This window comes from Chlorocebus sabaeus, chromosome 11 (genome assembly GCF_047675955.1).
Source record: "Chlorocebus sabaeus isolate Y175 chromosome 11, mChlSab1.0.hap1, whole genome shotgun sequence".
Lineage (NCBI taxonomy): Eukaryota > Metazoa > Chordata > Mammalia > Primates > Cercopithecidae > Chlorocebus > Chlorocebus sabaeus.
Window position 1 is genome coordinate 10314844 of NC_132914.1, and position 17498 is coordinate 10332341.

Genomic DNA, 17498 nt, shown 5'->3' on the forward strand with positions numbered 1-17498 from the left:
AAGACCTTGCAAAATGCCCAATAAGATAACTAAATATAATGTACCAACACAAATTAAGAACTTTGATTGTTTAAACAGCATTTTCCATGTTGCTTGGCATTTAAGATTAATATCCATATTTAAATGAGCTTTATTATTAAGAAAATGGCACCTTTTCAAAGGCCATGGACTGTTTATCTCTAAGTATACCTTCAATGATAGCACAAATTTCAAACAATATCTCAAAAATGGTAAATATGATTTTGTCATGTAACTAAGATGTTATATAAACAATGAGAATAGAGAATAAGGAAAAGGAAAATAGCCATGATATTTACATAGAACAAACTTCAAGTTTAAACTATGGAGGTTTAGGGGGAAGGAAACGTTCTTGAATTTATTAAAACTGGAATTGGGGGTATATAATAACACTCAGAAAAAAAAGAACTTCTAAAATGTGTGGTGAATACACAAGAGGGATTGAAATTAGTAGCTATAAATGAGTCAGGTATATGAGGAAATAAAAGAACTAAGAAAACTGAAATATCTTGTGAAATTTCTGGATAATAAGTTCAACAACATGAAGCCATTTCCATGACAATTTGGGAAGTCATCATGCACCCTGAAAGTGTTTAATGCTATAGAACAGTACGTATGAAGAAGATCAATTCAATAGCGTTGGTAGGACCTAAAAGAGAGGAAGAGTGAAACATAATATTAAACTAAACAAGGAACTAAAATTATGCTAGACAATGAAAGACATGGCTAGTACCTGAAACTACAAAAATTAAGAAGTTACAAATTTTAACTCATGTGTTCAATATTTACTGACATAGTTTGTGGTTATATAACAAACATTAAGAACAAAACTATTCAACTATATGAAGGTTATGCTCTAATAGGTTCAGAGAGAATATAAACAAAATAAGCAAGTCAATTTTATGGCTCACTATAAGGTCATAAATACTATATGGAAAAATTCAAGTAGGGAAGGGATGTTGAGACTGAAGGAAGTTGAAGATTTAAATGGGGGGGCGGTGGTCAGTAAAGATCTTACCAAGAAAGTGAAATTTAAGCAAAAACTTCAAGGAAGACAACAAGCCATGTGACTCTCTGGAAGATGAGTATCATAGTCCTAGGAAACAATATCAATAATAGAAAATACTTATGCAGTGTTTTCTATGCTCCAGGAGATGGATAATAGGGAGATAGATGATTGATAGATTGGTAGGTTTGATAGATCAATGGATAGTTATAGATAGATGAGTTTAGATAGATTTCCTTAATTCTTGCAGTAGCCTTATAAGGTAGGTATTTTTAACACCATTTTTCATACGGAAAAACTGAGGCCCAGAAAGGTTAAATAACTCAGCCACTAAGATCTCATAGCCAATAAAATGTAGCATGCGGTAGACTCAAGTCAGGGAGTTTGGTTCCAGATCTCATGTTCATAACCTCCTCACTAGTCTATCTCTCAAAGGCTTTGAGGTGAGAGTATGCCTGAAATGCTCTAAGCAGAGAAAGGAAACCAGTGTGGTTGGAACAGAATGAATAAAGTGTGAGCAGTTGCAGAGAGAGATCAGAGCAATACTTGAGGCCACATTGTGTGGGGCTCGTAGGTCTTAGTAAGGACTTGACTTTTATACTATGAGTGAAATAAGAAGCTTTTCAGAAGAGGGGTGACATGATCTAATATGTATCTCAATCACACTAGATTCTAAATTAAAAGAAAATGTTCAGGGTTTTTTTTGTTTTTGTTGTTGTTTGCTTGAAGGTATTAAAAGTCAAAAGGTATTACAAAGCTGGGTTGAGCAGCCCTTTTTAAGCCATGAACAGAAAATTTCATTGAAAGTATTTTGAGATCAGCAACGAAACAGAGTATGAGTGGCTTAGTCCGGAGTTCAACAAATTTTCATAAAGTCAAATGGGGAAAAGAAGCAAGAAAAAAAAAGGATTTTTGTCCTGGGAAACTGATTCAAAGGCATTTACTGTAGAGATTGTTAGTTGTGGCATGCAGAAGAATAAAACTTTGATACAGAGACTAAGATAGGATACATGGAAAGTCAAGTTGACAGTAAGAGTAGGAAGGATATAGCCATCGTCCTCTGAATGGAGTTGAAATAACACATAATGCCATGGTTTGTTAACTGCAATAACTGGAGGAGTTGGAGGGCCCTTGACATATCCAACAGAAAATGGAAAATAGTTCATTTAGGTGTATCATCCTTTTAGATATTTCAATATTTAAGATAAGAGTGAAGACAGAGAGGACAGAACATCAGTGAGAAATCAGTCAGAAATCGTTACCACTTGGAAGGACATGGGGCAAGAAGGTGTATGATATTCACTAAAGAAATTACTACTGATGCTTTTTTCAGTGTAGAAAACAATTAGGGTGAAATTGCTAGAAATATATTTTTCCTTATAAGTATCCTTCACAAGGTATTTCTGAAATATTAGATGGGATACATGGGAGGGAGATCTTAACTCAAATTCAATTAGTAAGCATGATTTCAGGCACAACATGGACAAAATTGCCTACATGTCTAGCTCTCTGCCCTCTCACATTGGTAAATGATTTCTTTGTCTCAACTACACAGCCATTCCAAATGGAAATATATGTTTTTGACATCCGAATTGTTTATTCCAGATGTCAAAAAATAAGTGGAATAAAATCTAATGCTCTAATCTTATTCCCCAGAGAACAACAGTTTTGCAAACTTCCATACAGTACACAGAATTTAAATCATTAAATTCTGTTAACTCCACTGGTAATTCCATTTTCAGTATAGCAACCACTGACAATGCCTAAAGAGCATTTTACAATTCCTGCTGAGATTCTCTAAGAATGAAGCAATACTATCTCAACTTCAAAACTGTTCCTTCCCCACAAAACCCACAGAACTGTCTCCAAGTGATCTTGTTTTTCCAGCTTCCACTCACATCAAATTATGCTATGTCTAGGATACATGGAATTTCCACCTTTGAAAAAGACTCCTCTCTTTTCAGAGAGTGAGGGATCACAAAGTAGTTCCCAAGTTCTACAACTTCTGTAAGACCTTTAAGACAGTCTGAGCAGGAAAACTGAAAATTTGTTCTCTGACGTCTCACGTGTGCACCAAGAAATTAATGAATGTTTTTCCCTAACTCGACAATTTTCTCTACTTTAGTAGGTCTAGGAGTAGCAGGGAGACCATATCCTGCTCAAATGAGCGCCTATAATATAATGCCTTTAAATAATGAACAAAGTTCGGGGCCAGTCCCTGAAACGGTGCGAAGCTATTTTCCTGAGACTTGGATCTGGGAGTTGGTGGCAGTGGAGTAAGTAACTTTACTTTCCTCCATTTGCTGAAGGGGAGGGAATGTGGTTCCTCCAACATTTTCATTCTAAGATAATCTTTCTGAAAAGTTCTGAATAATTATCTTAACTTCTTTTTAGGATAGACCTAAGTAAAATGCTGCAATTGTATAGGCTTATTAATATAATCGTCTCAGTGCTGAACAATTCTAAAATAATTATTCCTGATACTGTCAAATAGTAGACATGAGGACTATAATATTCAGTTCTATATGTACTGCTTAATGTCAGTCAGGGAGCCTTCTGTAAATATCAGGGCTGGAGCAGGCACATAAACAAATCAGGCTACATTAATCCAGTGGTCTCACTGGTCATGATTCTTAAAAATGCTTATTTATGGGATTACACATTAGCAAGGGAAGTTAAGGACCAAAATGAATCACAATTCAAATATTTTTATTCCAAGTACAGACATGTGGGATGTGATCATTTGTTGATAAGAGGGAGAGGTACCATTTAGTGGCTTTTGTTTTCCCAGCTCAGATCCCAGGACATAATCTATTGTTCACACACATGCACACACCCATATACCCTTAAGTTGGTTCAGTTCCTGACATTAGCTTTATGCATATCGATTCTCACTTGAGGAAAGGTGGCTCACATTCATTATTTGTATTCTTCACTTGTCCTCCACCCCAGCTCATCAGGTGTGGCTGAGGTAGGAGTAACAGTCCCTGACACCATCACCGAGTGGAAGGCAGGAGCCTTCTGCCTGTCTGAAGACGCTGGACTTGGTATCTCTTCCACTGCCTCTCTCCGAGCCTTCCAGCCCTTCTTTGTTGAGCTCACAATGCCCTACTCTGTGATTCGTGGAGAGGTCTTCACACTCAAGGCCACGGTCCTAAATTACCTTCCCAAATGCATCCGGGTAAGGAAAATGAGGGTGAACAGGAAAGGTGGGTAGAACAAAAGATTTCTTTGATCAGTCAGCTCCTGATTCTGTTCCTGAGACTAAGGATAATTCAAGGAATTGTGTGTGAGCACTGTGAATAATTAGTGCTATGCAAAGCAGGACATGATCAGAGAGATAATACAATGCTATGTGTGCTATGGGTGCTTAAACCATGGCTCTCTAAGCCACACCTTGCTTTTTTATTTCTTAGTGCGTGCAGAATTCTTTGCTACAAGTTAGGTTTTATGCCAGGAACATTCTTGAAGCTGACACATAACTCAGCTTTCTCAATTCCACAAGTGTCATTCTCCAACCCCTCATCTTGAAATCTACACAATATATAATTTTAATTTATCTTATAGCACGTATCTCTTTGTAAATTATGTAAGAGTGGTTGTATATAGATCATCTTTCTTGTAACACAATATCCTCAAGATCGGGAGCCTCTCATATACCATTCCCCGTGTTTTATGTCTTGTATGGAGTAGACATGTAATATATGTTGTAAGAAATAGGAGAAGAGAGGGAGGAAGAAACAGTCAGAAAATCTACATAGCAGCAGATAGTACTCCCTAGGGCAATATACAATCACTGCTTTTCCCTTTCATCTGCTACTGCCAAGTCTGCATGTCTGCAATCTACCCTAATGCAAATGCCAGATCCTCCTAATACATAACCAGCCTTGATTTGTATCATTGCCATTTCCGTGCTTCTTAAAGCATGGATGAATCTATATGACATCCATTTTTCTTACAAATCCCAATTTACTGCAGCATCTCACCCTTGGCCCCAATTCTACGTGTTCACGTCTTTCCATATTCTCATCATTTCTGTCTCTGCCTCACGTGGGCCTGATAGGTCAGTGTGCAGCTGAAAGCTTCTCCAGCCTTCCTAGCTTCCCAAAATACAAAGGGAGAAGAATCCTATTGTATCTGTGGAAATGAGCGGCAAACCTTGTCTTGGACAGTGACTCCTAAAACTCTGGGTAAGTGACAGTACCCAAAAAGGCCTATCAATCAACAAGGATGGTGGCTGTCTGAGCACTTTTTTCATCATATTCTCTGTTTTATTTGCCATAGATATAATTCTATAAAGTTAGTATTTTTTCCTATTTCTATCCACAATGACCTCCTCCCACTGTTCTCACCCAAGCTAGTCCCCATAATCACTACTCTTGGACATTGGCTACTCAGTGTACATTAACCTTGTGGGTTTTTTTTTTTTTTTACCCTTATATTCTATTCTGGCCAATTGTAAGTTTAAGGTGTAGTCCTTAAAGGTGATTGAACTATCAAAATGGATGCTCATGTTTTCAATATTCCTTGTTTTAGGGAATGTGAACTTCTCAGTGAGTGCAGAGGCAATACAGTCCCTAGAACTCTGTGGAAATGAGGTTGCTGAGGTCCCTGAGATTAAAAGAAAAGACACAGTCATCAAAACCCTGTTGGTGGAGGTAACATATTTTGGGGAGTCCCTAACAACTGTAAGAATGCAACACTGGGTGGTCACTCTTGAGACAACAAAGAACCATTAATATCATGCTCACATAATACATCCTGTAAGACTAATGGAATTTCCTATCCTAAAAGCATTGCAGCAGACATTGCCAGCTACTGTAAATCTTTTTTCACAAACTATTTGAGTGCAATTTCTTGATCTCCACCTCTTTCCTAAGATTCACATATCTCTCATGCCCATTACCTTTGATTCACTGCCCTTATTCTCTCTTCCCATTTTCTCTCTACCACCCTCCTTTGTTCTTCAGTGTTTTATGGATTTGTAATAATTTAATAACAAGTAGGATGTTATGTTCTCACTTATAAGTGGGAGCTGAATGATGCAAGCACATGGACACATGGAGGGAAGCAACACATATGGGGCCTGTCTGATGGTGGGAGTGAGAGGAGGGAGAGCATCAGGAAGAATAGCTAGTGGATGCTGGGCTTAATACCTAGGTAAGGAGATGATCTGTGCAACAAACCACCGTGGCACACGTTTACTTATGTAACAAACCTGCACATCCTGCACATGTCCCCTTGAACTTAAAATAAAAGTTGGGAAAAGAAAGAGTAGAATGGTAAACATCATTCACGTAAACCCTACCCATCAAAGAAAGGAATCTATGGTTGTTCTCTTGTCACCGAGATGTTTCTATCTTTTCTCCTTTTCTTTCTTTTCATCCAAGGCTGAAGGTATTGAGCAAGAAAAGACTTTCAATTCCATGACCTGTGCCTCAGGTAAGAGTCCATCCTCATAATCACAGTGGGATCAAAGCCACAGAGGGGTATAAACCTCAATGCATATTCATACATATTATCTCCAAGTTTTCAGCGTCTTCCATTAAAGGCAGCATAATACTAAATATTTCTTTATGTACGTTTTACAGACGAAGACATTGAGCCCAAGAGAGCAAGTTAATGTGACTCAGGTAGTACAGACAGGACTAATACCTGGACTTTCTTGGTTTACATGTAGTTATTTTACCTGGATAGCCCAGTGACTGCTCACTGACAAGCCCAACTGCAGAAGTCTAGAGTGTCCCAGGACGAGGTAGAAAGAGAGCAGGGTTGGCCGGGCGTGGTGACTCACATCTGCAATCCCAGCACTTTGGGAGGCTGAGGCGGGAGGATCACTTGAGGTCAGGGGTTTGAGACCAGCCTGGCCAACATGGTGAAACCCTGTCTCCACTAAAAGTACAAAACTTAGCCAGGCCTGGTGGCGGGTGCCTGTAGTTCCAGCTACATACGGGGCTAAGGCACGAGAATAGCTTGAACCTGGGAGGCAGAGGTTGTAGTGAGCTGAGATCGCGCCACTGCACTCAACCTGGGCAACAGAGTGAGACTCTGTCTCAAACAAACAAACAACAACAACAACAAAAACTAAACAGAGCAGGGTCATGATAAGTTTGAATCCCAAGAGATAGTCTCTAAAACAGCTGCTGACAAAACATACAGCATTTTCTACCCATCTCACTACAAATGTGTGTTTTCCATGTCAGAAAATAATTTACATTTAACTTCATCATATCATTGAGAACTAGTTCTAGCTTTTATACAGCACTGCCACATTATTAGTTCTATGTCCAGAGTGTATACAACACTGTATTTGTCATTTGAGAAGGGCTAATTTAAGGCATATTCATGTTATATATTTATAAACATGGGAATCCATTCAAATATTATATAGAGTAAGGGAAGCAGTAAAATAACTTGTATTATTATGAGTATAAGTCTTAATATTGTGACGAAAGAGAGCGATAGTTCCCCCACGAAGTCTTAGACTTCTTTTAGAAAGCTACTGAGCACAGCAATGCAAAACATAGTTAAGTGAGGAGAGGAAGGACTCTGGAAGTCACACAGTGCCAAAAGCAATTAGACTGTTAAAGGTAATCTCATCATTAAATCAAATTCTTATTCCTAGAACCCAGAGTTCCTCAAGGAGATATAATAACATTACTGCTCACTCCAATAATAAAATAACCACAATAACAATAATTGCTCACATTCATTGAAATTCAATATGTTGCAGATCCTGTTCTGAATGTTTTACATGCATTTTTTCCTCAAATCATCGCAATTTACCCAAGGTCACAAAGCGGGGCCAGTACCATATCCAGGCAGCATGGCTCTGAAGCTCTCACTACATTATAATTGCTAAATTGTATTGTAATCATAGATGTCCTCCTTTAACATGGGTAGTCTGTTTCTAAAGGTGCTGATGTGTCTGAGCGGCTGTCCTTGAAGCTCCCATCAAATGTGGTCAAAGAATCTGCCAGAGCTTCTTTGTCAGTTCTGGGTGAGTCACTTCCATTTAGTAAACCTGGGCCAAAAGAGTTGCCACTGTACATCTTATCTATGTATTTGTATTTGAATTATCAAGTTCCTGATAGCTGCTATTCTTATTAGGATCCTGGAAATCACACTCTGTGTGTATAACTTATCTCTTACCTAAATGATAGACTCTGAACTTAAAAGCCATTTTTGTGAATAATGTTGGCTGCTTAAGAACTGAAATTATTCTGACATCTAATCTTTCACATTCCCCAGGTGACATACTAGGTTCTGCTATGCAAAATATACAAAATCTCCTCCAGATGCCCTATGGCTGTGGAGAACAAAACATGGTTCTGTTTGCTCCTAACATCTATGTCTTGAACTATCTGAATGAAACCCAGCAGCTGACGCAGGAGATCAAGGCCAAGGCCATTGGCTATCTCATCAGTGGTACGTGAGACAGAGAAAAATGTACTTTGTTACTCTAATGAAACTTTTCCCAATGAGGCTTCAGTTATATCATCAAATATTAACCCACGATGACCATTTTTATGAAAACAGCAATCTTCCCACACTCTAACAGGATGTTGTGTTCTGATATATCCATAACATTCACGAAACTATGGCAGATCACAGGACGTCATAAAATGTCCATGACTCCTGGATGCATCAGCCTGCACACACGGATGGCCTGCCTTTCTTTAATGCTTCACGAACCATCTGTAGCCTTCCATTTCAGGTTACCAGAGACAGCTGAACTACAAACACCAAGACGGCTCCTACAGCACCTTTGGGGAAAAATATGGCAGGAACCAGGGCAACACTTGGTAAGAAAGAAAATATATTCTGAGTTTCAACTGTGAGTTCAAAACATGCACATATAGATTCCCTGTCTTAGTCCATTTTCTGTTGCTTATAGCAGAATACCTGAAATTAGGAAATTTATTTTTAAAAAAAGAAATGTATTTCTTACAGCTGTGAAGGCTGATAAGTCTGAAGTCTAGGGGCCGCATCTAGTTGAGAGTCTTCTTGCTGGTGTGGACTCTGAAGAGTCCCATGGTGATGCAGGGCATCATATGACAAGAGGATTGGATGAGCTCAGTCAGGTCTCTCCTTCTCTTCTTTTACTTTCTTTATTTTACTTTGTAGAGACTGGGCTAGCATCTCCTCCTCTTCTTATGAAGCCACCAGCCCAACTCTCATGATAGCCCTTTAATCTAGGAATGGATTCATTCCATTCATTACAGCAGAACCTTCATGATCCAATCACCTCTTAAAGGCTCCACCTCTCAATACTACCACATTGGGGATTAAGTTCTAACATGAGTTTTGGTGGAGAAACCATTTCTAAACCATAATGTTACCCTATTTAATTATTATAGCTACTCTGCAAAGTGAGAGTTATTAGCTTCATTTTACAGAGGAGAAAACTAATATTCAGTGTGGATAAACAAATGTGTCAAGAGCAAACATCTAATAAGTGGCAAAATTGAGAACACTTTTAGGTTGACTTTTTTAATCCAAAATACCCAGACCCTCTTCTTTCTCATGTTGCTAAGAGAACATTAGAAGTCTGTAACTTGCCCCCTTAAGTTGTTGCTCAGCACTAAGAGGTGTTAGAAAAATTCTAGAAAAAACCACAACATGGTAGTAAGGTATGACAGAGCATACCTTACTACCTTCTACTAGATGATATCCTTTCTCTCTCTCCCTGTAATTTTACCACACAGACAAACACAGGAAAAAAAAGTGGAGAGGCAGGATGATGGAGGGAAATAGTTATTGAAGCAGAACACTAGAAGTTAGCTGATTAGAGTTAAAACTACAGAAAGTAAGCTAAGAAATCTATGAAAGGAAATAAATGCATAAAGCCCACAGTGTAAAAGCAAATGCCTTAGTTAACCAACCAAGAAAACTAGAAGGAGCCAGATGTTCTCTGATATTTACAAGATCCAGAGATGGAGGAAGGACTGTGCCTGGAGGTGGAGGGGAAAATGGCATAGAAATGCTTTAGGAAGCAAGGATAAGTTGGTAATGGATTGAACAACTTGTGGAAGCAAAAAAAAAAAAGAAAGAAAGTAAAAGAAAAAGAAAAAAAGAAATTTCCAAGTTAAAAGAAAAAGTCTTCAAACTCTCAGTAATAGCTGATTGACTTTCTTGGGGGTGCACTGTGATGGGGGAGCCTATGTGTACAAAACAGAGCAGTAAAGGCAGTAAAGTGCTCAATGAAAACAGCCTCAGCACTGCATTTTTCCTTCCCCTAGGCTCACGGCTTTTGTACTGAAGACTTTTGCCCAGGCTCGATCCTACATCTTCATTGATGAAGCACACATTACCCAGTCTCTCACGTGGCTCTCCCAGATGCAGAAGGACAATGGTTGTTTCAGGAGCTCTGGGTCACTGCTCAACAATGCCATAAAGGTGAACTGTTCCATGAACTTCTGACCCTACGACACATCAATATAACATCCCCCAGGGGTGAGGGGAGGAAGGAGGCATGAGGAAATTGCAAAGATGAAGTCCTGGATGATGTGGGAAGGCATCAGGGAAAGAGTATTAAACCTTCTACAGAGAAGGAAGAAACTGGGCCAGTTGCAGTGGATCACACTTAGAATCACAGCACTCTGGGAGGCCAAGGCAGGTGGATCACTTGAGCCCAGGAGTTCAAGACTAGCCTGGGTAACACAGCAAGATCCAGTCTCTACAAAAACACATTTTACAAAATTAGCGAGGTATGGTGGCCTGTGCCGGTAGTTGCAGCTACTTGAGAAGCTGAGGCAGGAGAATTGCTTGAACCTAAGAGCTTGAGGCTGCCATGAGGTGTGATAGTGCCACTGCACTCCAGCCTGAGCTACAGAGCAAGACCCTGTCGAGAGAGAGAGAGAGAGATAAAAATGGTATACTTTGAATGGTGGCGTTACCTTACCTGATAGAAACAGATACTGAGGAGGGTTTCCATCCAACAGAAGAGAATATACTAACACTTGGCATTGAAATTAATCAAATCAATGTTGTATTCACAGGGAGGTGTAGAAGATGAAGTGACCCTCTCCGCCTATGTTACTATTGCCCTTCTGGAAATTCCTCTCCCAGTCACTGTAGGTACCAGCTTAATCTGATTCCCTGCCATGAAAACTGTAGACCTGCTGTCTGGAATGCCACCCTGCTAAGGGCTGAGTCTCAAGTCTCTTTTGGTTCAATGATGAGTCATTTCTCAGATGGATAAGCTCTTTGGTTGATGCATTAAGAGGGATTTACACTTGTCCAGTAATGCCCTTAGACTATGTATCAAAGCCAATCCTAAAAACAGGTTCTCTAGTCTTGTTCCTTAGAATTGAACTATAAAGTGAAGAGATCGAAATATTTTTCTATTTAAATTTGATGAATATCTAGCTGTCTGCCTATCTGTCTGAAATCCATTAATAACATCTGAATGTCAATATCCAGCTCTCGGCTTGCAGACCCTCTATTCACCCTAGTTTGATACAACCACCTTTTTGCCTTTACAGCACTCTATTGTTCGCAATGCCCTGTTCTGCCTGGAGTCAGCCTGGAATGTAGCAAAGGAGGGGACCCATGGGAGCCACGTCTACACCAAGGCATTGCTGGCCTATGCTTTTTCCCTAGTGGGAAACCAAGATCAGAGTAGAGAAATACTGAACTCACTTGATAAGGAAGCTGTGAAAGAAGGTGAGAGCTCTTATAAGTGGGAGCTGAACAATGAGAACACATAGACACAGGGAGGGGGACAACACACACTGGGGCCTGTCTGGGAGGTGCAGAGAGGGAGAGCAGAGAGGATAAATAACTAATGCATGCAGGACCTAATAACTAGGTGATGGTTGAGAGGTGCAGCAAACCACCATGGCACACCTATGTAACAAGCATGCACATCCTGTACATGTACCACAGAACTTAAAATTAAATTGAATTAAATTTTAAAATAAATAAATAAATAATAAAAGTGTTTTTTAAGTGTGCAAAAAAAGGTGAGAGCAAACAGCAAATGGTACCAAATTTCCATTTCCATTTACACTGCTTCTACAAAAAGAGGAGAAATATATTCCTGCTGAAATCCACAAGTTTCAACTGTAATTCTTTGGCCAAGTCATGCCTTGTGAGATCAGAGCACCTCTTATAAAACTTTCTCTGGGATTGCATATGTTATACAGAACAGAACATAATAGATGTAATGCTGCTGATAAAATGTGGAATTTTATTTCTACTTGCTAAAACCAATATAATAGACAAATATATTCATTTTCTCATGATTTCTGCCTACTTACTTGAATGAAAAGAAGTACAACAGCTCTTGCATACCCCCTAAACCCCCCACCCAACGCCGTCCTGGCTGCACCATGCTCACTGGCTTCATGCTCCGGGCTCCTGCTAAGCTAGCGCTGCTGTAGTCTCCTTTCAGCTACCATCGTAATTATTTACCAGGATCTCATCAGCCACGCTGAGATATTCTCTGACATTTACAAGATCCAGAGATGGAGGAAGGACTGTGCCTGGAGGTGGAGAGGAAGATGGTCAGTAGGACAGAGGGTGACATTGATGACTCGCTTATTGGTGGAAATGCCTTCACTGAGGTTTCCCAAGGCGAAGGTAGATACTGGAAGCAGAGTAATCATCGGTGTTGATATTGTCAAGAACAATCACATGCAGGAACCAACTTCACAAAAGAAGCCTACAAGAACATCAAAGCTGACATAAAATCAAAGACAAACTTAAAGAACAGAGACCAGAAGGAGTTAAACCTTTTATGACAGGAGCTGCAGAACAAATCAAGCACACTCTTGCCAATCTCAAAAACTACCAATTCTTCACTTGATTTTAGCCAAAAGGTCAAGAAGCAATAAAATCTACCAGTTCTTTATTAGTGAAAACAGTAACTTACACAGCATGGTGCCTCTGCTGGACTACCGTGAGGGTGGTGTGACTCCATAGATGATTTTCCATGGTTTAGAAATGCAAAATTGTTAACAAATTTGGCAGTTACTTTGGATGTATCACCTGTCATCATAACTGGCTTCTGCTTGTCATCCACACAACACCAGGACTTAGACAAGTGGAACTGATGTCATCTTGAGATCCTCGTTTGTTTTGACCATGATTTATTTGCAGCAGAGGCATGTTTTTAAGGAAAAAAATGTCATAAAGATTGTCTAAAAATAAAATGCATTCAAACTTGTTTGAAAGACTGTTATATAATTTAGTACATATTTAAACTCAATCTGTCTTGTAGTGTTCTTGGAGAAACTAGAGTCTGGTTGTAGACCACTATTAGAAAGAATACGACTGCCATGAGATAACTTCTACAGTGGAAACTGTATCTGAGGCTGGAGTACAAGAACAACAAGAATCAAAAGTTTTAATTCTGAGTTGAATTAACGGGAAAGAACATGCTTATAGCAGTGCCAACAAAAGAACATGCTTATAGCAGTGCCAACATTTGAAGTGGGGCCTTATACATTTCATCACCTACAATGGAAGTAGTTAACTCTGGAAGAGGTTACCAAAAGAACAAAAAGGGACCGATGCAGTTGAGGGGGAAAAAAAAAAAGAAAGAAAAGAGATACAAACAAAAAGAAAGAAAACTCAATAACATTTTCAAAGTATTTTTATCTCTATTTGCCAGAGAGAGCATCACAAAAGTCATTTTAGGTTTTATATTCTAGTCTATACTGCAATTCTCAGGAAATATCACAAACAATGAAAGAACTCTGTCTACCACTTTTCCCTTCCATCAGTCCAACTAAAATAACATTTGAGAGATTGGTGAGTATGCTCTATGCTTCTTCCTCCATCAACCTACCCTACCGTCATCCCACAGGACGAAGTTCGGCATAAAAGTGTGAGTTAGTGAGTTTTAGGAGTTTATGACAGAGAAGAACTTGCTTCTCCTGTATTATTTTCAGCTCTATGTATTATGAATGTGCATTCTCTTATTTACCAGTTATAATTACTTATTTACGAGTTGCAATTATCTCCTTTTTCTTACCCTTAAGACAATCTCGTCCATTGGGAGAGACCTCAGAAACCCAAGGCACCAGTGGGGCATTTTTACCAACCCCAGGCTCCCTCTGCTGAGGTGGAGATGACATCCTATGTGCTCCTCGCTTATCTCACGGCCCAGCCAGCCCCCACCTCAGGGGACCTGACCTCTGCAACTAACATTGTGAAGTGGATCATGAAGCAGCAGAACTCTCAGGGCGGTTTCTCCTCCACCCAGGTCAGTGATTCCCAAAGAGTCTTCTGCTCCAAGTTCACTTGGCAATTGGGAGGCTTAAAAGTAGAACAGTTAATAGAAAAGAGAAGGCAATTATTAAATCATAGAATAAGTATCTAGGAATATTTGAGGACCATGGGAATTTAAAGGAAAGACTTAAGACATCCTCCACAACAATTTTCACTAAGCCCTATGTTAATATGTTAGCAACATGGAGACTTACAAGGAGCATCTTTACCCTCTAAAGCCGTGCTGTGGTCATTGGACACATTCTAGACTAGAGTTTTTCAGCATCGATACTACTGACATTCGGAGACACATCATCGTTGTAAAAGGAGCTATCCTCAGCCTTATAAAATGTTCAATAGCATCCCTGGCCTCTCCCCATTAGATGCCAGTAGCACCCCACTTCCAGTTGAAACAAGAAAAAATTTCCTCCAGTTGGGAATCAACGTTCCAGACATCTTCAGAATCTAACAAGAAATCCTCTAAGATGTGTCTCCCAAAAATTGTGTAATTAAAAGCACAATGACTAAGTAGAATCCACTTTAATCTTTTCAGAATGAAAAGTTCCATTTCAACTACTCCGAGGAACTCAGCCTCTTCACTCCTTTCTACTTTCCCTGAGAGTGCTCTTCTTACTTTCTCTTTAAGTTGATCTTTTTTTAAGCTGAAGCTCTTGAAAATTTATTTTTCTAGCATAATTCTAAAAATATTTTATCGAGAGTATAAATGATTGTATTAAACATCCAGAGTGTCTGGCTTTTCCCTCCTACCTGTCTTCTTTCAACAGTTAGGATCTACATAGTGAAACTTTTGTTTTGCAGAGAAATTAGGTAGGGGAAATGAAAACAAGCTAGATGAAGGTGAAAAGAAACTCAAGAAAGTGCAACTTGTCTCATACCATTTTTATGTATAGTATCCCTCTTCCATCTAACTGATCATCAATCATCTACTTAAAAATGATCACTATTTTTGTCTTAACTTCTTAGTTTTAGACCTATTCTTTGAAGGACATATCCAAAAGGACTATCAATGAAAATAAATTGTGAAATTAATAAACATTATTAGCCTTTTATTTCATTTGGAGAAACTGCAGCATGATTTTGATAATGCCTGAAAGGCAGAGAAAAAGGAAAGGCAGTTAGTGAAGATCTACTTTAGGGGTAAAAAGACAGCTTCCCTCATGGCAGGTTAACACAGACTTTGGAGGAAAACCCCAGACATCAAAAATTTACTCTTTGCGGGGGTTGTCCTCTCATCTCTTCCAGGACACAGTGGTGGCTCTCCATGCCCTGTCCAGGTATGGAGCAGTCACTTTCACCAGAACTGAGAAAACTGCACAAGTCACCATTCAGGATTCACGGACCTTTTCCACAAATTTCCAAGTAGACAACAGCAACCTCCTGTTACTGCAGCAGATCTCACTGCCAGAGCTCCCTGGAGAATATGTTATCACAGTAACTGGAGAAAGATGTGTGTATCTTCAGGTGAGGCTCCAAAGTTATATGGGTGAGAGTCAACTTTAAACTTGCCAACGGAAATGGAAACTCTGTTCCTTCCTTCCTGAGAAAGTAAAGGGCACCTCCGGAGACATTAAATAATGAGGAAGAGAGGGGGTCCCAGAAAAAGAGAGAAACTGATAGTGTCTTTGCTGTTTCACAGACATCCATGAAATACAATACTCTTCCAGAGAAAGAGGACTCCCCGTTTGCTTTAAAAGTGCAGACTGTGCCCCAAACTTGTGATGGACACAAAGCCCACACCAGCTTCCAGATCTCACTGACCATCAGGTAAGACATTCTGACCTCATCACCTGATCTTTGGCCCCAAAGCAACTTGGAATTACCAAAAATTAATAGTCCATTTGGAAGCTATGTTATTAGATTAATATAATTTAGAATTGATATATCTATAAATGAATTTAACCTTTCATCATTATGACGTGATCTTTTCTCTTCTAAAAATATAAAAGTAATATATACTAAATCACAAATGAACCATATACATGAGGTGTGCAAAAACCATAGATATGTTAAAAATGCCAGTTAGCAAGATTCACCACCAAAGATTTCGATTTGATAGTTTTGGGGTGATGCTTAAACATCTGTAATTTTAGCAAGTGACAGATCTGATGTATATTCATGTGTCCAATGTCAATGTTGCACATGTCCAGGGAACACTGACCTTTGTAGAATATTGCTGGGACAACGTATTGAAGACAGACAGGCTTAAGGTGACTCTTGAAAGCAGAAATTTGGCTTTCTTTTACGTATAAAACCCTAACTTCTTTTTTCCTTGACACTACAGTTACACAGGAAACCGTCCTGCTTCCAATATGGTGATTGTTGATGTAAAGATGGTATCTGGTTTTATTCCCCTGAAACCAACAGTAAAAATGGTAAGTGTATTTTAATCCTAATAGACTTCACACAAAAGTATGATCTGTATCTCCAAACTAAGACCATACCAATATCAAAACCATGTCAACATCATCGTGCCTCGAAAAAAAATATTTTCCCCAAACCCAGGAAGTAAATGAACTATTTATTTGGCCCTAAGCTAAGGGACATATATGATACTAGAGAAAAGCGCAAGGAGTCCCTACCCTTAGGTCACTCATAGGTTAGTTAGGAATTTAAAGCACATGAGCACAAAACAATAAAACCACCCAAGAAAGATAGGATATGGTTTAAATCCCAAACTGACTGACATGCACTAAAAGTTTGGGAAGGGAAAAAATCAACGCAAACTAAACTTATCAAAGATGCCAGAGGATCTAATGCGTTACTTGGATATTGAAGAATAGTGGAACTCTTGACCTGAAAACAATTAGCTTTCTTCTCTTCAGAGAACGACCATTTGTCCCTTATTACAATCTGCTCTAGATCTCACAGCATTGTCACATCTGTTCTCTAACTTTCTGAGTTTTCCAATTCTCTCCAGCTTGAAAGATCTAGCTCCGTGAGCCGGACAGAAGTGAGCAACAACCATGTCCTCATTTACGTGGAACAGGTGAGGGCTCTGACATCCTGGCTGAGACTACATATAGGTCGTCTTTCTAAGTGAGTCTCTCTCCTAGAATAGTAAATAGTCAGTAATATAAGGAAAACAATCATTAGCAATGTCCTTCCAGAAAGTTTCTCTATTCCAAGAAGAATAAGAGGGGAAATCTCCTTTGAACTCCATGTAGTGTTCTGCTTTATTTTCAATTATGTTAAAATTGGAATATGAGTATTTCCATGAAATTTAAAGTATAAAATC

At 39.1% G+C, this 17498-nt stretch overlaps 1 protein-coding gene and 1 pseudogene across 1 annotated transcript in view; both read left to right on the forward strand.

Moving 5' to 3' along the window:
• Window positions 1-17498, forward strand: part of PZP (PZP alpha-2-macroglobulin like) — a 59047-nt gene that overhangs the window by 39020 nt on the left and 2529 nt on the right. The window contains exons 18-33 of the mRNA XM_007967547.3: window positions 3150-3300; window positions 3977-4205; window positions 5088-5214; window positions 5561-5682; window positions 6415-6466; window positions 7941-8024; window positions 8276-8452; window positions 8742-8829; window positions 10267-10423; window positions 11026-11100; window positions 11512-11692; window positions 14014-14237; window positions 15506-15724; window positions 15900-16027; window positions 16545-16635; window positions 17181-17249. Coding sequence (XP_007965738.1) covers window positions 3150-3300; window positions 3977-4205; window positions 5088-5214; window positions 5561-5682; window positions 6415-6466; window positions 7941-8024; window positions 8276-8452; window positions 8742-8829; window positions 10267-10423; window positions 11026-11100; window positions 11512-11692; window positions 14014-14237; window positions 15506-15724; window positions 15900-16027; window positions 16545-16635; window positions 17181-17249 — 2174 coding nt within the window. The remainder of the gene's footprint in view (window positions 1-3149; window positions 3301-3976; window positions 4206-5087; window positions 5215-5560; window positions 5683-6414; window positions 6467-7940; window positions 8025-8275; window positions 8453-8741; window positions 8830-10266; window positions 10424-11025; window positions 11101-11511; window positions 11693-14013; window positions 14238-15505; window positions 15725-15899; window positions 16028-16544; window positions 16636-17180; window positions 17250-17498) is intronic.
• On the forward strand, window positions 12481-13056 carry LOC103218850 (translationally-controlled tumor protein-like; annotated as a pseudogene).